A 25,266-nucleotide genomic window follows, 5' to 3' on the forward strand; every position below is an offset into this window, starting at 1 on the left:
ATGCTTTGGACCCAGAAATTTAAGTGAAACAGGGAAAGTACATGAGAGAATTTCCAGAGGAGAAAATCCAGTTGTCTCTCTGGGGACCACTCCTATTGTCACCAGAGAGAGCTTCTAGTTAATAAGCATGACTAGATATTTCAACATAAACAAGATTTGAGAAAAACTGCAATCAGGTATTGGTGTTGAGCACCTTCCTGCACTTGGAGACAATCACACTGACCAGATCTGCTCACCTCCCAGCCAGATCTCCTTGCCAGGTAAATTTCTATGTGAACTCTCCACCTGAGGATTTAGCAAAGCAAAATGGCTCTCTAAGTTATAAAGTGTCAAAGTCTTGCACTTTTCTTGAGATTACTTTAAACCTCAGTCTTTGCAACAGGCTGCAGCAAGAGGGAGTAAAAGAACAAAAAGCCTTCGCTGTTAATATTTATGGCAACTAAAGCAGAATCGCAACACATTTGCAGATGAAGAGGAGCCCCTGTTAAAATCTGCAGCAGCCTAATTTTAGGATAGCACTGGTTTGGGGCTTGCTTGTGTGGAATAACAAAAGAGAGCTTTCATGTTAATTAATTTAGAGGAATTATTAGTGTTAAAAATAAATAGTTCAATCACCTTTCCAAAAATAATCTGAGGGAGGGAAATGAAACTTAGTGGAAAGAAGATAGAGATTTTACTTCAGTTCCAGACTTTTTTCAAATATTTTGGTATTTTTGTGCCAAATGCATTACCCCAATATCAGTTATAGGATTTATTTATAATAATACTGATGTAACAATTATCAAAATATTGTCCCAAAATAAGCCATATAGCTAAACAATTTCCATTTGTTCAGTGAAATAAGAATCACTTGGAAATAGTTGGTTTGATATATATAATTAGTCTCCATTTTATTAAAAGAATGAAGCATCCAGATCCAGTTTAGGAAAAAAAAAGATCTTTTGTTGATATTTACAACTGAATGCAATTTTTTTTCTCTAAGGGAAACTGCAACAAGACCTGTTGTATCCTGATTTGTATTTTTTTTTAACAGAGATTCTGTTTGGGGGAATTATGTGTAATGTCAAACTACAGCATTCATCACTCACCATAGCTTGATAGGAATCAATGGAGCAGTGTTCTTCTTGGTCTCCCTTCATTACACAGTCTTCTCTGAGAAAACTGATGATTTAAAATGAGTGTAGATTCACAAAATCCTGATTATATAAATATTTACTAGGGAAAGATTATACTCCTTTGCCTAGAAGATGTTCAGATTCACAAAAGACCAGGCTATATTATGCCCCTGCCTGATATTAAAAACTCAGCTCGTTAAGCCCACCCAATTCTGCTTCTTTCTCTGTATCCTCTTTCATTCTTCTTTCTCCCTTCCTACTCCATCACAGTACAGGCAATGTTGGCATAGTCCCTGAGGTGCTTCCATCATGCAGGCTACATTGTCTAGCATGTTTCAGGAGACAGGAACACTGTGGAGCCAGGAAGTCTCTCAGGACCACATTTTTCACAAGTAGTCTCTGATTGTGAGTGTGAAACACTCCAGGGGAAAGGATTCCTGCAGATGGCAGATTATTGCAATCACTGTCATAAGGATTTATGTCCCTGACCAAGCCCATATTTCCACCTCTCAGAACCTGCCCAGTCCCGAGTGAAGATTTGTGTACTCATCCACGTTTCATTCTGTTCCTGCTTCTCTTCTCCAGGCTATATAAATCCTCAGGAAGATGCTTGCTCCACTGCAACAGATACCTAGAACTGGTATGTACTCCCTTCACTAGATTCCTATTTGTTCTTCCTGAACCCAGAAGTGACAATCTCCCCTAACACTCTTGTGTATGTGCAGATCTCTGCCTTTGAGATAGTTCCTCCCTGGTGCAGAGGAAAACCCTCTGCCTCTGCTCATCCTGGCAAAAGCAGAGGCTAAAGAGGCCAGCTAAACCCTGCAGTTTTCATTTCCTCTCACGGTATCATGTTCATATTGCCAACAACTGCCTCCTGTTCCACAGCTGCCAGGAGCTCATATCCCCTCTCCCCAGGCAATATTGGCCACGTGAAATAGAAGAGCAGCTCCCTGACCAGCTAGTGTAGCAGCTCCAATGGAAAACACCTTCTCACCAGATGTTGGAGCTGGACATGTGGTGTTGAAACATCAGATCAGGTGGTGCTTCAGGTCAGGATACACATGAGTGCAGCCTTTGCTTTCTTGTGGGCAGAGCCATGGAGTTCAGGCACTACACATCAGCTTCTTCTTGGCTGAGTATATGAACTCAGTCCCTGCTCCCAGCTCAGAAAGCTATCCCTTACATCAAAGGACAGAGGATTATGCTTTTTTGCCAAAGATTCCAGTTTCTTATCTCTGACAGCTCAATCCTCACATCATCTGTGGCAAAAAGATGGCTGGCAGCAAGATTAGATTACAGCGATTTAAAATGTCTCTCTCAGATAAGTGCAGACCATGAGTATTCAAAAGTACACATAATCAGATTGTAAACCTGACTATCACAGCATGCCTCAGACACCAAGTGTATAAATACAGATTAGACAAATTTTGGGAAGACAAGTCCATTAAAACTCCTACTACATTTTTACTTATTAAAAGTAAGGGATCAGGTGCAATTTCTGCTGTTGTTGGAACCTCCTATACTGATGATTCCTGAAAACAGGGCTCAGGGGAAAGCTCATAGTGCATGTCTCTGTCTTATATCCACCCACAACAAGGTTTATGCTGGAAAATGTGTCTGTGGACCTCAGGCTGGATCCAGTATTCTCTCTCCATGACTGACTCACGCATTTGCTGAAGAGCTCTGCAGGTGTGGTGTAGTCACTGTGTTTAAGGTATGCTCCACCAGGCACATTCCTATCACTCACTGGCCACTCATCACAATCCAGAGATAATAATCTGCCTAAATGAGACAGCTAGGTTGTTGCTCTCATTAGCATGCAAATCTCTATTACAATCCCAGGAGAAATTTCCTCTGACCTCTTACTAATTTCCTTCTTCCAAGTTCTTTTTCTGTCTTACCTACTCATCTCTTTGAATTTCACTCCTTTAGATTAAAGCCTCTTTAAGAGACTTGTGGTGGGAAGGTGCCACTTTCTAGTGCACCCTCTAGGATAGATCCACCTGGTCAATCTCTTGTACAGAAGGCAAAAGATTGAAAGTAAGGTAGCTCCACCTCCAATCACTACTACTTTGTCGATCACACTGTGACTCAGTTTCCTCCATTGATACATCAGAAATGGCCTTTGTGAGAAGCTTTGGGCTCAGTAAAGAAAAGGAGTTGTTTAAGTGCAAGTGTTAATTATTGTTATTACCCGACAGGCTGTAACTAATAGTAACCATTTAGCTGGGAGATGTGGAAACAGGTATGCAGTTAATTGGTAGATTTAGCTGAGGTCAGGTGGTTACACTGCAGACAATCCATCATTGTTGTAAGCAGCAAGAAGTTATGCCCAGCCTGAATTACTGAGAGTCTCCCTTCACCTCTGTTCCTGTGCTAATATCCCAAGACGTGTCACCAGTGAGCATTTGAGTGAAATCTCTAGAAGAATGTGGAACAAATCTGTAAATCGTTTTATGAAAAGCCCTGCCAAAAAAAAAAAATCAATAAGGTCTTCCGTGTCAGGAAGGAAATGTTAAAAATATTAATTAAAAAATAAACTCTCCTGTAAATCAAAGGGGAATGAGTGAGAGCAGGCAGACGGGTATAGAATAAAATTCCAGTGGAAGAGCTTTTAATTCCCTCCAGTTTTAATGCCTGTGGGCATTTGCAAATGCCTGTCAAAGCTTAGGGCCCTGTCCCACTGTGTATGCAGTCCCCTCCGGTCCTGTTTGTGGTCAGGGACCAGCAGCCACCAGCCTCTACAGGCAGCGTTTGGTCATCTCCTCTAGCCACCACTATTACTGCTCCCCGGGGAAGAGATCTAGTGAGAGAGGAGCACAGCTCCCGGGGGAGAAATTGCTGGTCCTAAAAGCGTGGGAGACAGATAGAGCAACCAGGGGTTTTTTTCTGCTGATAAACCACTGGAGAGGAATCTCCCTCTCCACCAAGTGCTGTCATTTCATTTCCGAAAGCTTGTCCCTGTCTCCATCAGCATTTATGTGGGTACATCTCTGCCGTGCATGAGTGATTTATTTCAGCATCAGCAGCTACTGTAAACGACAGTAAAGTGAAGCACAAGCGGAGGAGGGAACAGAGGGGCAGAAATGCCACTTTGCCTCTGTGAAAGCAAGCACAGGTGCCTATTCTGAGCAGCTCCAGTGCACTTACATCAGTCACAAGAGGAGAAAGGGACATTTCAGAGCCTGCTCAGACATTTAAGCCACTTAATTAACCGAATTAAAACATTTGCTCTCGAAAGACTATACACACATGCATGTACTGTTCCTTCACTTTGCACATCTGCTTCCAGTCCATGTGCGGAGGTTTCAGCATGCTGGGGAGCAGGCTTTAGGGATTTGAACTGATGGAAAGCACAGGGGAGGAAGGGATCGGGTGATACGAGTTTAAAAGTTGGGGTAAGTCCTTCTTGGGAGCGTGTGAGAGAGAGGGGGAGCGAGTAAGCAGCCACTCACGACACAGGCGCGGGGAGTCCTGGCGGGGCGGCTGCGGGAGGAGTGTGATGCAGAAGCGGCGAAGTGAGAGCGAGCAGAGAGAGAGCGAGCGGGAGAGGAGCGAGCTGTGACTTCCACAGAGGCAGCCGCGAGAAATCACCAGCCAGGATTTTGCTCCTCTCTCTCTCCCTCTCTCTCTCTGATTTCAAATCAGCTCCTCCCCCGTGTGGTTGTGGCTTTGCCTTCCATCACAAGCCTGATCAGCACCACCAGTCTTGGGGAAAAAAAAAAAAAAAAAGGAAAAAAAGGGGGGAAAGAGAGAAAAAAGGAAAAAGTGCAAAAGAAGAAAAAGGAATCAAGAGAGGGGGGAAAAAGAAGGGGGGAAGAAAGTAATCTTTTCGGCCCCTCGGCTGCATCTAGCACAGAAGAGTCTGAAACTTTACGTGGAGTTCTCTCTCTCCGTGTTTACCCCGCGGCGGCGGAATCGGCAGCGCTCAGCCCTCGCTCTGCGCTCTCCTTCTTGCTCTTTCTCCCTCGCACTCAGCAGCAGTCGGCAGCGATGGAAAAAGTTGCTGGCTGGTACCCAGCCTGGCACGTTGCTCTCCTGTACTGGACATGGCTTTTCCTCTTCACTTATGGCTTTACCGGTGCAGAAATAACTTGCAGATCGTGCCGTTCCCAGGTGCAGCCGCAGCAGCAGCCGCAGCAGGGATTACTGATGCACTTGAGGACCGACAGAGGAGAAGAGGAGCTAAGGAGGTTCCTCGGGGAGAAGGGAGGTGAGAGAGGGCAAGAGGCCGGGACGGAGGATGCCGGGCTGCAAGCGACCCTCTCCCCCGCGGGGACGAAACCCGGCGGCCGGGAGGCACGGCGAGCGACGGAGAAAGCGGCCGGGGAGCGGCGTCCCCGGGCGGCAGCGGCGGCTCTGGGCTCGGAGCGAGGCTCGCAGGGCTGGCCCCGGCCCGGCCCGGCTCGGCGGCGCTGGGGCCGCAGCCCGCGGGGCTCGGCGGGGCCTGGGCCGGGACCGGGCGGCGCGGCGGGGCGGGAGCCGGGGGACGGCGGCACCGCCCGCTTCGGGCTGGAGGAGCTGCGCCTGGGCAGCACCACCTTCGCCCTGGCCGGAGACTCGGCGCACAACCAGGCCATGGTGCACTGGTCCGGCCACAACAGCAGCGTGAGTACCGCGGCCGGGGGCGGCTGCTCCGTGCTCTCCTTCTTTCCTCCCTCTCCCCCTTTTTTTTTCCTTTTTTTTACCCCCCCCGCGCCTGTGTAATCGGGGGTGGGGGTGCTGGGTTTTTCTTCTTCGAAGGGGATTTTGCGCCTCCGGGCGCCGGGGATTGGCTTCGCTTAGCAGTGTGCAGTGGGGCAGAAGGGCTTCAAAAGGGCCATTCTTCTGGAGTAGAAAAACTTTCCGCTGAGCACATCCCCCTCCGGCCCCTTGTCCCTCGCTGCTGTCCCCATCCAGCGCTGCCCCGCCCGCGGTGCCAGGGGAACGGTGCTTTAGGGGCATCCTTCGCATCCAGCCTTCTCCCCGGGATAACCTCACCGGCAGCCTGGGAGGCTCAGCTCGGAGGATGCCCAGGGAAAGCCCCTCTGGTGCTCCTCCTGCCAGCTGTGGGGCTCGCGTTAGCCCAAGGGCTCATCCCCAGGCCCGGCTGATGTGGGGATGCTGGAGGGCTTCAGCACTTTGCCTCCGAGGTGTCTCAGTGTAGGGGATAAAGATGCTTTTTGCCTCTTGTCACCAAAGTGTTAAACAGGACAGTTCTTGTTTCTTCCTCATAACCTGTGTGTGTCTCAGGAACAGCATCAGAACAGCTCTGACTTGAGCCAAGCAGAACAAAACTGGCCAGAGAAGGAGGCAACTGGTTTCCAGGCTGGAGCAATAGTCGTGACATCAAAGTTAGCAGGTTAACTTGGCCACTGTGTCTGTCCAGCCTCTGCTGCAGAGGTACCTGGAGCTGAGAGCTGAAGCTCAGGGAAGGCAGGGTAAGTTGCTTGGAGTGCTTTCTGCCTGCCCTTAACTCTGCTTGTGGACTAGCAGAAGTAGAGGGATCTGTCTGTCCGAAGGCTCCAACTTTGCCTCTCAGAGACAGCGAGCAGAATGCTAATGAGAGAGAAAGGGATGCTGCCACTACGTGACTGTTGCCCATACAACTTCCCAGGAGAAACAGGGACTCAGGCTCTCCTCTAAGGTGTATGCAGCTGTAATGCCAGGAGGCTTCTGGCTTCTTGGCAGAAATTTTTGGCCTCCCTTTCAGCTTTTAGTACTATGAGACTGATAACGTTTTGAAACGATAGTTAGTCATTATGAATTCCTTTTGGTATAAATTGTACTGAGCTACTCAATTTAGAATTGCAGCAGATATCATAAGGATCTCACTGTGGGGTTCAGCCCTAGTTAATTGGGACACGGTTTTATGGTCTCATCAGGAACTTTTTAATCAATTAATTGACAAGGGAATAGTTGTCATTTCCATTTTGAAGGACTTTTCCCTTCACAACTCAGCTAGACTGTTTTTAAATAGTTGTGTGAACAGAAGCTGCCTTGTAGGAACTCAGGTCTGTTCATACACATTGAATTGAGGCTGACACTGGTTTCAAGTGACCCATTTGCTAAGAAAAAGGATTCTGATATAAAGACTCATCCAGCAGGCAGCAGTTTCTCTGGTCTGTCACTACAATTATGTTTCACCTGTACATTTTTCAAGACACATCTATTGTTATACATGTGTTTAGGTACACATATATATGTATGTGTGTTTCTGCCCACTGTGGTAGAGTGGGCTGCTGTTGTCAGGAGCTGATTTACTTTCTGAGTGTGTTGGTGTAGAAATGTTTTCAGGGAGCTGTGGGGAAATGTTCAGTGACTGTCCTTCTCTGAGAGCTGCAGGTTGCACTGTGTACAGGGATATTGTGCTCCCCCTTCGCTGCGGGGGCTCTGGCATTGCTGTTCTGTTTCATGCTGTGCTTGCAGCCCCCTCAACACTCACTGAAGCTGGGCTTGGGTTCACAGCAGGCTTGTCCATTGCTTGAAGCAATGGTGTGTGTTCACGAGGAAGCCCAATGTGGCACTGACCCTCTGCCTCTGTGTGGAGGGAGGTTTTGGGTACCCATCTGTGATGGAGTTGAGAGTGGGATGGGCTTGGGGTGAAACCCTTCCTTTAGGGTATAACATAGATAATTCTGCCTGCATGGGGGTTGCAGAGAATCCCATGGTGCTGCTGGTGTGGATGCTGTGTAACCCCAGTGCCCTGCCTGCACTCCTACAGCAGCAGCTGTCAGCTTCCTGCTGGAGTTTCCCTGCTGTGGCACAGGGATGCAACACACCCCTTGTCACTTTCATTCTTATGTGCTCTCTTAAGTGCTGCTGTCAAACAACTTTTGCCTTTTGTCTGGGCAGAGGGGCACTGTGAACAGGATCATAGTTTGAAGCATCTGTGTGAGTACAGGAAAAATCAAAAATAAAGCTCAAAATACTCAAAATACTGGCTGTGAATTTATATTGAGTGTGTGCACCACTGTATGGATGGCATTCTGCTCTGAACTTGCTATATGCTTGGCCACAGGTACAATGAGAATAATAAATAATAGTCCAAGTCGCCCAGTAACTCTATCAAAATAAATTGTTTTAGACCAGTGCTCATTTTGGCCCATCAATGATTTTAGGTACTCCCTGGACAGCTTGCTCTCCAGATCCACATTCATATCCAGACATTTGGAGCATGCTCTGCTCATCTGCAGAGACACAGTTCACGTATTCACTAATCCCTCCAGTGTACCTTGTTTCAGTGGTGGAGTCAGCAGGAGTTCCCCAGAGGAGAGCATAGGTGTAGGGAGCCTGGCTCTCAGGTGACTGATGAGGATGAAATCAGAACTGTGTCCAGTGTTATACTGAAATACAGCTGGGCCTCAGGTTTTCCCTGCTTCCAGTGGAGGTGAGTGAGGCCACACAAAGCTGTCTGGCATCTCCACAATCCTGAGCTCTTCCTGTCTGCAAGAGAGAGAAGAGTGGCTGCAGCAAAAGTGGGTGATGGAAAGGGTCTTTGGCTTGCACTGAGTCCCACACTGTCTGGGAATGACCCAAGAAGGTGCCAACTGGCCCAAGCCAGTGCCCTGCCTGGAGTAATTTTGGTGATATAATACGAGTATAGACTATTTAGTCTGTAAATGGGTCCTGGTAGTACTTACCTGCATTGATATATACTGAGCATCTTTCCACTGGCCCCTATAAGACTGGACTAAAAGTTCATATGAGCTAAAATACTGCTCAAATCTCCGCTACAGGATACACAAGTGAGATCTGCTTTTTTGTACCACTGAGAAATGTCATCATCTGTGTGGAAGTTGGCAGGTTTCCTAGCTCACGGAGATATCAAATGTGTTACTGATGTGGTGTATCCTGACACTGCAGGTTTGGAGTCCCCATAGCTCTCTTAATGCCATGCTGGAGAGTAGGGGAAAACAGCTAGCGGAGATTTATGTGTGGAGCTAAAAGAGAGACTTGGTTTTAGTAGAGAGAAGCAAGTCTCTAGGTGATGTCCATTATGAGCTTTTGGCATACAGATGCTTTTCAGACAAAAAATGAAGATTGCTTCTGTCCTAGGCTGGCTTGGCGTGAGATCAGTGCCTTACATGTTCATTTGAAAGTATTCTGCAGAAAGAGCAAAGAAATTGGGAAGAGGTTGAAAGGTAAGGGATTTTGAGTGAGTGCTTTGATGATACACCTGGTATTATATATGGTGCTGTGAAGGAATGCAGCATGGGTTTCACACCCATTTATTATAATGGCAGCTTACTGTTGCCTTGCACTGGACAAAGTGCTCTCCTGGGCTGGATGATGGTGCAGATCTCAAGGTGTGTGGCAGAGAATTGGAGCATGTGCTTGGCTGTATTCCTGAGGATTGGCTTTTACATGACCATGGTACCTTTAATCAGCTGGTTCAGACTTCTGTGATGTTCATGGTTGGAAAGACAAAGCTGAGCTTCTCATAGGTCCTTCACAGCAGGAGATCCTCAGCAGACTGATGGAGGTACAGAGGTGGAGCTGGGATTAGATGCAAAACAACCATGGCCAGCCAGGTTTTATATTCCATCCACAGCAGAAGATCGATAAAACTGATGGGTCCAGTGCAGGATGAAGTCTGCAAGGTCATCATTGCTGCTGTCAGGTGATTACACTAGACAACAGGGGAAGAGTTAGGTCTCTTATGGGAGAGCTTTTAGGCAAGATGAGACTCTCTGCATTAGGTATTGCTTGCAAGATGTACTTAATGTTATTGACAGGACAAACTGGGCAAAGGTGAGGCAGAATAACAATGCACCTATATATTTCCAATGCACTGTATTTGTCCTGGACAAAGTAACTGAATAAACTGTTGTTGGATTTTCAGCTGAAGTGTTTGGACCTACTTCATAAATGAGGAACTTCTAGAATGGCACATAGTACTGCATTCTACAGCCATGAGCTGATCAAACTGTAAACATCTACAAACAACTGTGTGTCTGTCAATCCTTTCACCCTTCTATTGCCTTCTTCCTTTTTGGGTAGCTGTTCCAAGCCTTTTTCTCTTGACTGTTGGAAATTTCTTCCTGATTTCTGTTCCAATGTTGCCATTGGGCAATTTAGATTAATTTTTTTTCATTTGTGTGTGCTCCTTTTAATTGAAGTTATTTTCCCTCCCTGGCACTTACATCCTCTGGAGTTATTTTACAGGCAGTGATGATTTTTCCCTTTCAGCTTCTGGTCTGCTAAATCAGGAATCACTGTTCTTTTTGTAGCTACTTGTACAACAGGTTGTGGAAAATGAACTCTGAATTTCTAAGAGTCAGGTTTGCAAGAACTCCAATCTGATTTTTGCTTTTGATGAATGAAGATGATAACAATTGTATTCCTTCTCACAAGTGAGGCAGTAAAGGCATGGCAAAAATACCTTAAATTAGTAGTGTTATTCTGTTGAGTCCAGAAGGGTGGACAATAATATTTTTTTTTTCACATCTCTCTTGAGGTCTTTGCCCAAATGCCATGTTCATGCAAGAGGATATAGATGAAAGCCTCTGTCTCTCCCTTGCTGGCAGAGCTGTGGCTCCAAAATAAAACTATCAGGGATGAATGAAGAATGTGCCAACATCATCCCACGAGTGACCAGCATTAAGTTGTATGATGCTGCAATAGTCCCTTGCTCCCTTGGCAATTGAATCATTATAAAGGAGGAATTTTAAAGTAATGAATATGGATGTGGAGCCTGGAGCCAGATGCTCAGTGAGACCCACAGTGAGGAATGACCCCAGGGTCAGTTTTCTTCATATTGAGGTTGATTTCTAGGGTGCTGATAACAGCTCCCAAAAAAGATTCATGCAAGGAGGATGTGGGTATTAATATACTTCAGTGAGATGGAGTCTGTATTATGTACACATTACAAGAATATATAATAGTATTAAGAGTGTAATGCACCGGATGCTGAGACTGTTTCAGGCTAATCTCTTGGTAGAGCTACTGAGAATGTATTTTGGAAAGGCTGAATAAAAAGTGAGGAAACAAAATTGGGAATTAAAACCAGAAAAAAAAAATCGAATTAAAATATTGCTCAAAGTCCCCTGTTTCAAATTTTTGTCTTCTTGATTATATTTAGTACTGTTGGATCATAAAGTACTTCACATCCATTCTAGATATGAAACCTCCTCTGAACTTCCTCCAACTGAGTAGGACTTTATTCCTTTAACCAGAGGTCTTGAGGGTTTTTTGGTATTTCTTTTCTTGTGTGTGTGTTTGATTTTTCAAAAAAACTACTCAACAGCCATAGTATTTCTTTCTTCTGTGTTGCAGTCCAGCTCTAGATATATTTATTGACTGGATAAAACATAGGCTTTTCATATACAGAATATGAAATAGGATACATGGGAAATTGTTAATAAGAAGAGCCGTGCTCTGAGAGAAAGCAGTAAGTGAAAGGGAATCTGTGAGCACTAGAAGAAAGGCTTGTCATTGTGTGATTCTGGTCTGTGTGAAAGAGTTTGGGAGATGGTGAGGAGCTTCTGCCACTGACAGGTGGGATATGCAAATCCCATCACAAGGGGAGATTAAGGAGAATAATGGAAGAGCTCTGACAGTTGCAACTGGCATTCATGCAATATCGAGAGGCTATAAACTGTGTAAAGCAATCGAGTTATAGCTTTCAATCTTCTTAATACAGTACTTTATAATAGAAAATGGGTTTCTCCCTTTCCTCTTGCCTTCAAATAAGACGTTTGTATTTCCCTGATCTGGTGATCGTGGTGAAGTCAGTCCAGAGGGGGAAGCAAGGAGGTCAGAAGTCCTTAATCCATTCTGGAGGGGTTAGAGACCATTCTGACCCATTCAGTTGTGACACAGCTTCACACATGAAGGGCTGCAAGGTCAGCATTGGCCTTGGACAGTCTCACATCCTCTGGGCTTTTCATGCTACATCAGAGTGAATACAAACCTGGTGTTGTGCACAGCTCCAGCAAGGTGTGTGAAACTGCCCCATTCAAGACCTCTTTCTCTGGAAAATGCTATTGTAGCTTGGCCAGAGCATTTTGTAGTCTCACATTGATTTTCCTTTGATTCCAATGCTCCTGAGAAATGGCTCTAAACAAGCCCAAATTGTGAAAGTTTAACAGTTAAATGTAACATTTTTTTTGTTTTGAATCAAGGCAGCATTTTTGGAATGGATTTCTGATTCTTATATTCTATATTTGAAAATGATCCAATGTTACAAAACCTTAATTCAGTGTCCTAGACAGAGGCATCTAATGACAGCTAAGATGGTATTACCTCTGGCTGCTGCTTCCCAGGGTAAGAGCATCCTGCAGGAAATGTGTCCTACCTGATAGCCAGGTCTGGAAATTGTAGAGCATCTCAAACTATATTTGCCTTTATTTAGGTAACTGCTGTTATCATAGAAGCTGAATGTAATGGGTTCTGTTCATCCAAATGCAAGGCTACATTCAGCTTTACATTGCCAAGGAGGAGAAGAAATTAAGACTGACACAAGGTGCTTTTTTTTTCTCAATTATTTTTTTATACCTGGCCAGCAAACCAAAAAATCAATGACTCCCACAGCTCTAATTGACATTTGTGTGTTAAATGAAAATGGACCTTGATTCCAATTCAAATGGCAGCACTGGGTGATAAAGTAATTATTTTGGAATTTCAAATGCATATAAAAGTTGATGCAGTAAAATCATTTTTGTGCCACTTGGAATTTTTTTTGGCTGTATCTTAAATCAAACAACAGTTAACGTAAGAGGCCTTAATCCCTAATTCTCAATGCTGGTAACACAATAACACTTTGTCTTGGTACTGTACTTTCTCTCCTTGGGGAGCATAAAAGAAAAGTACTTTCAGAAGGAACAGGATATTTTAGGATATGCCCTAAAATGTAATTTCTTGCTTTTAGAGGGTCTCTAAGAACTTAATTTAACCTCCTGTTGTGCTCCTCGTGATGTTCTCTTGTGTTCTTTTCTCAGCTGTGCTGAGGTGCCTCTGACATGGGACAGGTGGGGAGCAGGAGGCTGAGGAAGGAGGTGGAGATTTAGGTGGTGTGGGGGAAGAAGGAGGCAAGTTGCACCTATTTCAGCAGCTGTGGGGAGATGTCAGTGCCAAGCATCCCCAGCATGAGCAGCCCATGCTGGGACAGAGCCTCCCTGGGCTGTGGTTGGGGCAGAACTGCCTCTGCAGGGGCAGGAAGGTCGGGAGAGTCACAGACCTTGTAATTTCTCTTTTCCTGTTGGGAAAACTCAGAGATAACCCCTTCATCTCATTTGGGTTTTTGAGGTGGAGGGTGTTAACCTATACGTGGGAAGTTCTTGATCCCTTAGAGCACCAGGTCCCACCCCAGTGTCAGTGTTCACATCCTAACTGTATGAACTTTGAGATCACCTTTGCTGCTGATCCTGTAAGGGCAGCAGTGCCATGAGCTCTCGCAGATAATTTTCATGCATGTCCTCAGGAAGAAGTGAAAAGCTCCTTAGAAAAATCTCAGGCTATTTAGATAACCCAACAGAGACATCCCGTGTCATTTTCTCAAATGTTTCTTTTTTTCCCCCCCATTCTCACCTCCCCCATTAAATTTAAGGTTGAGAAAATAATTCAAGGGAAATATTTTATATAACAAATGTAGGCACGTTTTTATCTCCATAAATTGTCCGTGCTACATATGTAATTTTCTCACGTGCACTTTTTTTTATAGGGGGGTGAAGTAATCATAAAGTACCCGATTCAGAAAGCAGTGGGAAATTCCTCACTAATGTGGAGATGGATGCTGTTTAATCGTTTGGACTTTGCCTGAAAAATTTTTCTTTTAACTACAAAGTATAATTTCAGTAGATGAAAGAGGTCATACGCTCCCTTTCTCTGTGTGTCACTGGGTCAGTTTAAATTTTTAGAAACAGCTTAATGTGCCCTGTCTTGGCCAAAAATGGTGCCAGTATCTTTCACTGAATATTCTCTGAAAACAAATGTAGAAAAAGTGAATTCCACTGTATATTCAAATAAATATTTGAGGACTTTATTAAGTATTTATTTATAGGTAAGTAAATATCTATTTTTTCTGGTGTAAAAATAGTATTTATGCTGAAAATCAAGCTCTGTATGCCAAAGAACATGATATGGAAAATTGGTTTGCTTTCCATTGTTTTCAATTCAGTTTTCCAAGAACAAAAATACATTCCCGTAGATGAAAGATAAAATCTTTAATCATTATTGGAAACAAAACCAAATTTTGGAAATGGTTATCTGCAAATAAAAGTGAGATCTTACTTTGATTGAAACTTTATAGATTTTTTTTTAATGGGACAGGCTAAACAGGTTAGTGAGATACACACCAGCAGAACAGCAGGTGCATTAAACTTGACTTCAAAATGCACAGGTCCATGGTGAAATGCCACCATGTTAGAGAAGTTTAGGGAGTGATTATTCCCTGAGATATTATTCTGTCTGAGGATTGAACCATGGGGAGGGACTGCAGTACACCTTCACTACTTCATTTGTGTTCATATTTCCATACACCCCTCAATATATTAAGAATGACAGAGCCTGGGCCAGAGATGAGAAGAATGTAGATCTGTCCTACATAGATCTGGACTTAGCTTGGATCCAGTGACCTCGGGTCACTACAGATGAGCTGATGAAGTTTAGTAATAAATATTTAGGCTGTTGTAACTTCAGGATGCTATGATGCAGATCTGTGTGTTTGTTTCAATAACAAGTGACTGTTTGTATATCCTGGAAAACAAAAATTGAAACAAAACCAAACAAAAATATTCTCCAGCTCATCTTTTGGATGAAAAGCTTCCAGTTGGTGTTGTCTTCCACTTTATTTTTGACTTTTGTAAGTTGATATGTCATCTTTCCTTTTTCTCCAGAAACTTCTCATCTACTCCAAAACAACTCATTCTTGAGTTGTTAAAGGAGTGAATGTGGTTGGTTCCAGCTGTCTGATAGCTCAGTCTGTGCCCATGGCTGTGGGCAGGGCAGGGTGGCAGGGCCCTGCCAGCTAACCTGTGATGGAGGGAGCTGGACCACGGGCACCTACAAGAGCTGAGGAAAGGAAACCCAGCTCTGCCCTCCTGTGCCATGGGCCAGGCTCCTGGCATCTTTCCTCCCTCCACCAAACACCAGCTTCAGCAATTGCTGAAATCTCTGTTACGTTCATGGTGCTGCAGGCTGGGATCCCATCAGATAGAGAGACTCAGCAGCTCCCATACCTCCTTCTCCCATGGGAATGTGAGCTCTTCCTCCCTGCAAATGTGTGCTGCATCCTCCTCCTCCTCCTCATCAGCCACCCACAGCCCTGTCTGTTGATGCTGTTGCCTGGTGACCACCCTGTGATGGACAGCTTGGAGGGAAGCGATGATTAAACAACCTGAACTGGCTTCTGAAAGCAGCGATCGTCAGTGTAATGTGACAGGCACTGACAGCTCAGACAGCAACACATTCTGAGTGTGATTCCTGAAAGAAAAAGGATAAACAGTAAACACATGAGGAAAGAGCCTCACACACCTGTGTGTAGGTGTGCTAGTGCTGATGCTTTGCCTTGGTGCAGAAGGGCTGGGGAGGGCAAGTGTTTCTGTACTAATGAAGGGTGAACATGACCCTAATAACTGTCATGATGAGCAGGTCAGCCCTCGAGCCAGGGCAGCCTGCACTGATGCTGTCACTGAGCTCCTCGGGCAGCCCAGGGCAGCAATTAAACAGGACACTGCAGGTGCTGGCAGCAGGGAGCTGCACAGCCAGCAGGAATTACACTCTTCACAGAGGGGAACACCTGGAGACTTCAGCATGAAGGTGGAGATCCTGCCAGGTCCACCTGCCAAATCCCTTCCTGCCTTCCAGACCAGTACAGGCACAAGGATGCAGGGGGTCATTACAGCGTGAAAGTCTGTCTGTACACGAGGTATGGATACACACAGTATGCAGTGGAGCAAATAACATTTGTACTGCTGGTTTGTCTGATCTGTGCGTGGACTCAGAGAGAGGAAATTAATGTTTCTGGTACTTTCCACTTGCTTCTCAAACTCTCATTTTAGTTTTATCCCAAGTAGAAGTGCTTTGTGCTGCTGTCCTGTCCTGTTTGGGTGCTGGTCCCTTGCAGCCCTCCTCGGGAAACAGCTCTGTCTTGGCAGGTTTGTTACACTTGTGTTTTCACCACTGCAAACAGTGGAGGTTAAATACTGCTTCAGTGCAGGTGAACACCACACTTCTCCTAAAGCAGAGTTAACCGAAGACATTCTGATGTTTCCTAGAACTTTTAAAGTGATGTTAAGTGTAACAAGCATTTCCAGGAAATGTTTGTGCTCTGGATTATCTGCCTGTGCTTTGATGGCTGTGCATGTCCTTTTAAAATTGCTCTCAGTGTCTGTCCTGGGTACAGCAGCACCAATTTTCTTCAATGCTATTCAAGTTCTTAAGGCAGGCTTATCAGTGAGGCATCTGAGGGATGGCTTTAAAGCAAAATAAGAAAACAAACCCCAAACTATTTTCTAAAGGCCCTTCCTAGAAAAGAGATCACCAGTGTTCCTGTCAGACTGAAAGAGAAATGCACATACAAAAAGAAGAAAATTTCATTGCCTGCCTTGCTCTATCCTTCCCATATCTCCTATCTCCATTGCATCTGGCACCATCTCAGGATGAAGCAGTTGAGGAGAAATGTGGAGTCTGTGCCTTTTCCACTCACATAAATCAGTATTCATCTAAGCCAAGAATTGCTTTGAGGCAAGCAGAAGAAGAATCCATCTCTATTCCTTTCTGACACTGAGGCATTGAAAGTCCAGGCAGAAAGAGTAATCTCTGAGAAATCTTGCATTTGGCAAGGTGAATTTTGGTGTGAAACAAACCTTTATGAGCAAGTAGGGGAAAGAAATACTTCGAGAAATTTTATGAGGAGCAGAGAATATTGTACAAAAGAATCAGCATCTCATTATAAAATGTTACTCAGGAAACCTGTAGTTAATCCTTTATATAGAGATCATTTTGTTTAAATAAGGACATATGTGGAGATGGTTGCTGGAGAGAGTTCAGGGAAGAGAAAAGATGTCTGTAATTTTGGGCTTCTGCTTAAATATATGGCATTGTGTGGTTGATGTCTGAACTGGGATGACACAAGACAAATTAAATTTTAACTCATTAGTAAATTTTCCTCCTAACAAGCTACTCAGCTGATCCAGAAATACATTATGCAGTAGCAGCTGCTAGGAGATGAAAATATTTCATTGTAGCAATACATGGTATAATGAAGGATGGGGAATGAATGCAGTAGCTCAACAAGGACAGAAGATAGATGACACATAGTTTTAAATATTCACCCTCTGTGTTGAGTTTACACAGGACAGATGACGTCAGTAAATTGAAAACACCACTGAGAGACACATAAGTCATTAAATACTAATATTAGAGCCACTTGGGGAAAGAAAGTTGTCAGGGGGAAGAAAGTTGTCAGAAGAATTTTCTGTTAGAAAATATAGTTTAGTCAAAATCAGAAAAATTCTTGGAGGTATGTCATTTTCAGTGACATTTTCTACACTAAAATATCAACCAAAATTGTCTTCATTCTGATAGTGTCAAAAGCTGTAGTGAGAAACCTTGTCAATTGACTTGCTTTGGCATCAAGATAATGAAGACCTGGTGGACACATTTTCTGTACCAAATATATAAGAATAAGTGTAAAAGGCTCTTGTTCCTCTGTCATCTTTGACCCTTGCTTCTGGCAATGGGCCCTGTGTGTTCAAAGCTGTGTTTTTCTGTCCTGGAGAGATTTGGGTTCCACCTGTCTCCTCTTTGCTGACTCTCCTCAGTTTCATGCAGAGCATCACCAGAGGATTTTTGCTGAAGGTCTTTGGGCAATGAAGGGGCTGCAGGGAGGCAAGTCTGAGGGTTGTCTCAAAGGCTCAATGTTTTCCTTTCTGAACCACTTGTGGGGATTTTATCACTGATAATTGTTGGAGTGTCCAGAACCACATCTCTCTATATGTTTGAAATTAATGTTTAGCGTTCTGACATTGTGGGAAGGAAATTCTTTGGTGTTATTGACTATCAGATGAAAAATATTGATACTGATGGGAAATCTAATGATCTTGCTTCTCCCTCTTGGGACTGAAACCAAGCATTAGGCTGTCTGAATCCCTCAGAACAGACATGCTGGCTTCTGACACATTCAGATGGAGAATGTAGCTAGGAAGGTGGTTTTTAAATTAATCTTGGCAATTTTCTGCCTTAAGATGATCTTCATTGGCTGCTATAAAGTTATGGTGCAGGGAACTTGAATATCAAATACTGCTTCTTGTTCCTGAAACAGTCTGAGCTTTTACTGAGGATAGCTCTGTGGAAAATCAGAAGTGTGGCAGCTTCACCATTTGTTAACTAGACAGAAACTCTAGGGGAGAATGAATTGCAATAGAAACAATTTTGAAAGCCCAAATCGCTGTTTTTCACCATTCTGACCCCTTCCACTGCTGAGGAGATTGACAGCCAAGATCCCAAGGTATGCAATTTCCACTCAAGCAGGAGCCTCCTGAAGGTGTTAATCGCTGACAATGTTTTCCTGTGGAACAAGGAGACGTCTCCTCCCTGTTAATTGCAAATCCTGTGCAATATTTCTTTTTAAAGCACTGAAATGCTTTAAAGAAAAATATTTGATTCCTGGTTTAAAGAGCTGACTGTCTCAGTTAACCATGGTCTGGGAGGCAGATGCAGCTGCCTCAGTGCAGAAGGTGTTCCAAGGAATACTCAGATTGCTTTATGTGGTAGTCAGATAACTCGATTGCAGTGGCTTTACTCAGGGAGGAGGTAGGGTGGATATTTGCTGCTGCTTAAATGTGTGAACAGGCAAGAAGAAGCAGCAGAAACACGGAGTTTACAAATGCATTGATTATGTGATCAGTCGATTCAGCCTAGTAAAGTTTTTTGTGATTTAGGTAATTAACTTTTGAAAGGAATGAAACAGCGATAAAGAAGATACGGATGGGCACAAACACACATGAGATGAGCATTGATTTTAGGGTGTGGGGAGAAGCAGTAGAAGGCAATTTGAAGGAAGGTGAGGGAAGCTTTCAGGGTGTAAATAGGCTCAGGGATCCAGCTAGGTGCAATTCCTTGCCTTTTCAAGAGTAAGTGATTAAGGACCAGGAAGAGATATGAGGGGTAACAGGAGAAAGTTGAGGGTCTTTTGTAGAAGTTTGTGAAGCTCTAAATAGTCTGTTGAAGAGCAGATTTTTTCCTAGCAGAGAAGCTAAGTTGTGGTTGGTGGTGAGCTTTGAGCAAAGCTGATGTTGAGTGATTGCAGCTGAAGAAAAACCCACCTTTGTCTGAGATGTTTTCTACCAGTGAAGAGGTGCTGAGGAAGAAATGTGTCCTAACCAGGCAGGAAGCCTTTCTGTTGTTGGCAATGTGAAGTGGACAATGAGAGAAGACCTGGCAGAATAAGGGTGGGTAAGGCTGGAAAGTGGTGTGCTGAGATGTTGCCTAGAAAGTATCAGGAATGGACAGCAAATGGATGTTGCTGGTGGAACAGAATAATGTGATGGTGTCAGAAAGCTAAGTTTGTGGGACTCAGCCTCGAGAAAAGAAAGAGCTGGCAGGGGAAAATTAGAGAGAAGGCAAGGTTTGTGGATTGGGGTAATACAATGAGAGTAATAGGTTTTAACAGTGCTTTTAGCTCCAGAACTGGCTAAAAAGAGACTCTAGAGGGAAAAGAACACTTCAGTATTCTAGATGCAGATGGCTGGATTGATTTCATGCAAAGAGAAAAGCATGAGCTCTTTGAGGAGTGTGGATTTTTCTTTTGGGGTTTTTGGACTTATATGATGTAGAAGCACTGGCTGGTAATAAGAGACAGAAAGAGCTTAAGAGCCAGGATAAAAGTAAAGAAGCCTGCTTATGTCTTGGTAAAACAGCTTTGGGGAGGTGATAGGGAAATACAGTGGCAGATATTAGCACTGTTAGCCAAAATTTCATATGCAGTGGGCAGAGGTGTTGCTGGAGGGTGAGGCATAGATGAAAGAATTTACCTTTAGTTTTCCATGCTGTGATTTTCCCTGCATACACTGCTATTCTCAGCATCTCTGAATGAGACTCACCTTTCTTAGCCACCACCTGTGGAGGTTTGGCATGAGCCAGTAAGTTGTGTCTGATGCATCTGGTTTAATTGTATTTCAGTGCTTAGAGTCAGAGCTCTAATACAGGAACCAGACCCTCTTCAGGGACGTGGGCAATTACACAAATTGGTGTGGAGACATTTTGCCAGATGAGATGTATTTTGTTTACCTTCTTGAATTTGGCAGGGAATGGCCTTGCTGCTTGTAGAGGCACAAGTTCTTACAGCTGGAGAGATGCTGTCTAGGCTCAGAAAGGAGTGAAATACCTGGGGACAAGAGAAGTCTGTAGACTTCTGAAAACTTTTGTTTTCAGAGGGATGATGTAAGCAAAACCAGAAATCTGTAGGCCCTCCTGTATCTTTGTGATAAAGGTTAATATGGATAAGGGCTTTCCCTGTGCTCAGTGGGGAAATCCAGTGATGCATTTTTGCCTTTTGAGCGTGGAGATTTAGAAATTTGAGCTCTCCTGTGCCTGACAATGCAATCACAGCAGAATGTTTTCAGCCTGGCATGGATTTGAGGCTCAGACACAAGGTGCAGTGGGCTGTTGCTGTTGAGCTAAGGAGGGGCAAAGTGATACATACTCTTGGCTTGCAGAAGGTTGCCTCAAGTAATTGTGTTTATCTTACCTTATGCATTTAAAGTGTATTTTCTGCTTCAGGATGCAGAACCCTCATATGCACAGTTACCACAGATGAGCTAATGTTTGCTACCTCTTTGGACTGTGCCAGTGTGAGATGCTTCACTTAAAATCCTCAGATTTTTTCCAGCTGAAGCTTTTGCGTGTCTGCCTGCAGAAGCTTGCACTATGGCACTGCTTCTTTGTTGGGTTTTCTTTTTTTTTTTTAAGCTGGTGTTGGCAGCTGGTGGCAAAGGGATGATTTTAAATGGGTTGATGTGTTATTAAAGGCATAAAGAGGCAACTTCTAGCACCCGATATCCTGCAGTTATCATCTCAAGGGGCTGGGAGTCTCTGGGATGACCAAGAATTACAACAGCACTTATCAGTGGCTGACTCTTGGCTTCTTTCAAAGGTGATTTCTCCCATTCCAATTGATTTTTTTTTTAATGTTCCTCCCCCTCCTTTCCCCCATTCATTCCAACTTCTTTAACTTGTGAAAGTGAAACACAGCTTGGCTTGCTTCCTGTGAAGATCTGCCAACACCCACATTAACCCACAAGTACCTTCTTTCTAGCCAGGATTTTGGCAGGAGACCTTCTGTCTTCATAGTGTGTGGTTCCTTCTGGAGAATAGAACTTGCACTGCTGTTCATAGTTCTGCTTATAAGATTTTCAAATATGTGCCTTGAGGTCAAAAGGATTTTTGAATTTTCTGCATGATTTGTCGCGAGATGTGAAAAGAAATCTGTACTTAGATCCACTGCTCTTTTTGGCATTTTCACCAAGGATGTGTTTGAGTCGCTCTGGTTATAGTGTAGTCTGGTCCCTGGTGTGTGAGTCAGTGAGGATCCCACTTGTGTTGGTGAAGGACAGGGGAGAGCATCCCAACTGCCCCTTTCCCACCTCTCCCACTCCTGTTGGTGCCACAGGACAGATGATATCACCAACCTACATGTAAGAAAATGCCAGGCAGTGTCTCTCCCAGAAGGTGAAGGTGGTGCAGCTCTCACCCCAGCAAGGTTAAGGCATAGCAGTTGCCTGGGAAGGTATCTTGTGCTGCATTTCCACTGATAAGCCAGGCTTTCCTTGTGATTCTCTTCGGGTTAGGCACTGTCTTGTTCAAGATGGGGCTTGGAACTTGTCCTGCCTTTTAATCCACTTCAGCATCCCCCTAACTTTCTAAATAAGTTGGAAGAAGAACAATATTTTAAGGTATGTGGGAGAAGTGCTTGTTCTCAGCTCAGCCCTATCAGCAACAAAATGTTCCAGCAATCCCATCCATTATGTAAAGGGGAAACATGAGGGGAACAATGTAGAAATCTTGACACAAATTTTGCAGTTGGTGGTATCCATTGCCCCTGAACAGTGCTTCCCCTGGTGTGTGCTTAAGCAGAATGTGGGTCTGTCCACAGAGCCACAGCTACCTGCAGCCTGCTTTTGACACCATTCCTGTTCCCTCATGCAGAAGGTAAATTATAGCCAGGATGAAATATTTTGCTAATTATAAAACATTAAATGATCTTCATCTACCTTCTCCCCAGTGAACAATGCAACTGAATTATCATTAGAGCTTGTACAGAACCTTTGATAACAATGGAGCCATTTGTATTAAATTCAGGCTTAGTTTTCTTATTCCATGAAGTCCCATCATTGTGTTGATTGCACTTTGAAGTCATAGCAGGCTTCCCTCTCCTACTATTCACCTAATTTATTTCAGCCCCAACACACAGCTCCTAAATTCTTGTTAAATTTGTTTCTGAACAAAAGGACTAAAACCTGAGTGTCTTAAACGAAAGACATGAGGCAGTTATGGTTCCATTCATTTCCTCATATCTTTTTGCTGTATCTAGAGAGCTGTTGTTATGTGTGCAGTACTGGGAAATAATAACACTAATAAAAAATAATAATTCTCCTAGGATTTGCTGTCAATAGAAGCAATCTATGGAGAACTCAAACCTAGAGAGTGAGTGATTAAAGTTTAGCAGCAGAACTGAAAAATACTTTCTGAATGCAAAAAGGAGCTAAAGAAGGCACACAGGAACTAGAGGGATCTGCTTGGTCTCTGAAGGCAGTGTGAGTTCAAGTGCTGTTCTAATGGGGTGGTGATTTATGTGGGAACTCTGCCTCCTCGTGGATCTACTGTCTTTCTCCTCTTTCCCCAGGAAACCTTTCCTGGCTTGGAGGCATGCAACAATTGAAATTTTACCTCTTCCTTAAGCAGGGCTGGTGCAGGAATTTAAGAGCTTAGAGAGGAGTTTGGGTGAACTCAGTGTGTGTGAAAAGATTTATAAAGCTGCTTGCCCGTGACTCTGGGGACTGTGTGTGGGTGATACTGAGTGTACAGTAGGATGTTACTGCTGCCTTTATTCTTCCCAGATATCACAGATTTGATTGGCTTCTGAGAACTGACCTTCCCCAAAGAAAAAAATTAAAAGTCTTGTAGGAACCCAGTTTGAGTCAGATCAGGGTCAGCACTGTACTTGGCCTTGTAGGAATTGTGCTTGTCTGAGTGAAGTGGTTGGTCTTAGAGAAAAATCTTTTCAACCTAGATGAGTGAAAACCTACAGAATCCTGGGTTCACCAAAGAAGCCTGGTTATTTAAATCCTGCTGTCTCTGTTAGTCTCCTTTCAGAGTGCAGAAGAGCTGGTAAGGTGGGATTAGTTTCCTTTATCTGATAAAAGCAGATTAGTTTTAACACTGGCTAAAATTGCACCCATTTTCTCTTGGTAAATGAACCATAAGACACACTGTCAAAAGTGAGCCTTCCATAATGACTGTGGTTAATATTTCAGAGCTTAAACTCAAGCATGAGCGAATCGGCAATATATGCTGTACATTAGCTTGATTTCTATTCATTTGCAGCTCAAGAGTATTCTTCCTTTCTCCCATGCTAATTTCAGAGTTCTGTAGAGCAAGGGATTTGCATCTTATTTCTTACTCAGGTATGTGTGTATTTCTTTCAGGGAAAGCTGTCTTGTGGGAAGAAGTGAGGCAGGATAGTTCATGTGCTTGTTGTTCTAAGCTGGGGCTCAGGAAATCTCAGTTACCTGCTCTCTTGCAGAGTTCCTGTGCTTACCAGAAAATCCCTGTGCCTTGTGGTGATTCAGTTTCTTGAATCATAGAGTGAACACGAAAATCCTTTCCTTGCTTCTCATGGAATCCATCAGTCCTTGGGTTCTGCAGAGGTTCTGGTGCACTAAAATACCCTGGTAATAAGACCCAGAGTTAAATGGGGAGGATCTCCTAGGGCTCACAGGCTGAGCTGTGCAAATACAAATTCCTGTGTTCTGAGGATTCCCACACATACCAAGGCACATGCCCTGTCTGGGTCTGCTGCTCCTCCTTTTCCCCCTCACTATATTTGTGCTCAGCACATTCACATGGGGCAGTGAAGAGTTGCTTGTGTATCTCAAGACTCCTCCTTTCTGAAGTGCCAGGCAAAGGGTGGGTGACTTCTGTCTCACCTTTTGCTCCCTTGCTGTCCATTTTCTGTGAAGAGGCTCTTTGGCAGATGGCTGGGTGCTGTCTGTGAGTGCTTCATCTGCAGAGAACATGCTTGGCTGAATGCAGTTTCCATTTGCTGGCTGTTCCACAGGGGTGTTTTCTGCCTGATTCCTGCTCTCACTTTCCTGGAAGAAAACATTAAATTTCAGACCATGGCACCTCTGCTGTTAAAACCAAATCCGTGTCTGACTGCCTGAGTTTCCCATTACTTTCTAGTCCTAATGCATAAACCAGTGCAGCCAAGTAAACGATATAGTGCTTAAAAATTACTTGACCCTGTCTTTCATTCTTATCATCTGCTTCAGCACTGCTTGGGATCTGGAACATCTGAACAGCCCTTTTGGCGTACAAAACCATAAGTGAGAAAATACAGTAGGAATATGAAAGTTTTAGGACAGGCATTTGGGAATGTAAGTTGAGACAAATTATGCAGAGGATGTAGGATAATGGTCTGAGCCTAGGATGAGAAGCTGTAGGATAAATGCAACAGCTCTGGTGTGCTAAAAACAAAAATAAGATTGTTGTACACAGCCAAGGTGATAGTTTTCCTAAGAGCTCTTGAAATTACTGAAATTGTTAACATTGCAATTATTCTCAATAACGTAATTTTATTCTAGTTGCACATTCTCTTGTCTTGCTTTTTTTTGGTGCCAATTAGGGAAGTGAATTTCTTTCTTAATTACCCAATTCTCAAGCCCTGATGTAGATTTCTAACACTTTGAGGCATATTCAAGCAGATCTTTGTTTATGCATTTGGAGGAAAAACAAACAGGGAAATTTGGAAAATGTTTTTAACGTCAACAGTCCTTTGTGAAAACATGCTGTTGATTGATAACTATAATGCTAAGCAAGTGTTGTTTCTACAACTTTGGTGTTGTATTCATTCCAGAGGAGTGACAGAAGATGGAAGCTGTTATTCCCACTGTTTTGCCTTGATAAGCCAGTTCTCTTTTCCTCAAAAGCCTTTACCAGTTTCACA

At 43.9% G+C, this 25,266-nt stretch overlaps 1 protein-coding gene and 1 long non-coding RNA gene across 3 annotated transcripts in view; one reads left to right on the top strand and one right to left on the bottom strand.

Annotated features, from left to right (window-relative positions):
• Positions 1–915: 915 nt before the first annotated feature.
• On the bottom strand, positions 916–4,701 carry LOC146435177 (uncharacterized). The gene is made up of 3 exons (XR_014853170.1): positions 4,574–4,701; positions 4,371–4,461; positions 916–3,584 (listed from the first exon to the last, which is right to left on the bottom strand). It is a non-coding gene; the product is annotated as an uncharacterized LOC146435177 (long non-coding RNA).
• A 410-nt stretch (positions 4,702–5,111) lies between these two features.
• Positions 5,112–25,266, top strand: part of SORCS1 (sortilin related VPS10 domain containing receptor 1) — a 255,662-nt gene continuing 235,507 nt past the window's right edge. For both annotated transcript variants that reach the window (XM_085064887.1, XM_085064888.1), the window contains exon 1: positions 5,112–5,726. In XM_085064887.1, coding sequence (XP_084921013.1) covers positions 5,112–5,726 — 615 coding nt within the window. The remainder of the gene's footprint in view (positions 5,727–25,266) is intronic.

Source organism: Lichenostomus cassidix, chromosome 6 (genome assembly GCF_008360975.1).
Source record: "Lichenostomus cassidix isolate B80296 chromosome 6, HeHo_3.0, whole genome shotgun sequence".
Taxonomy (NCBI): Eukaryota; Metazoa; Chordata; class Aves; order Passeriformes; family Meliphagidae; genus Lichenostomus; species Lichenostomus cassidix.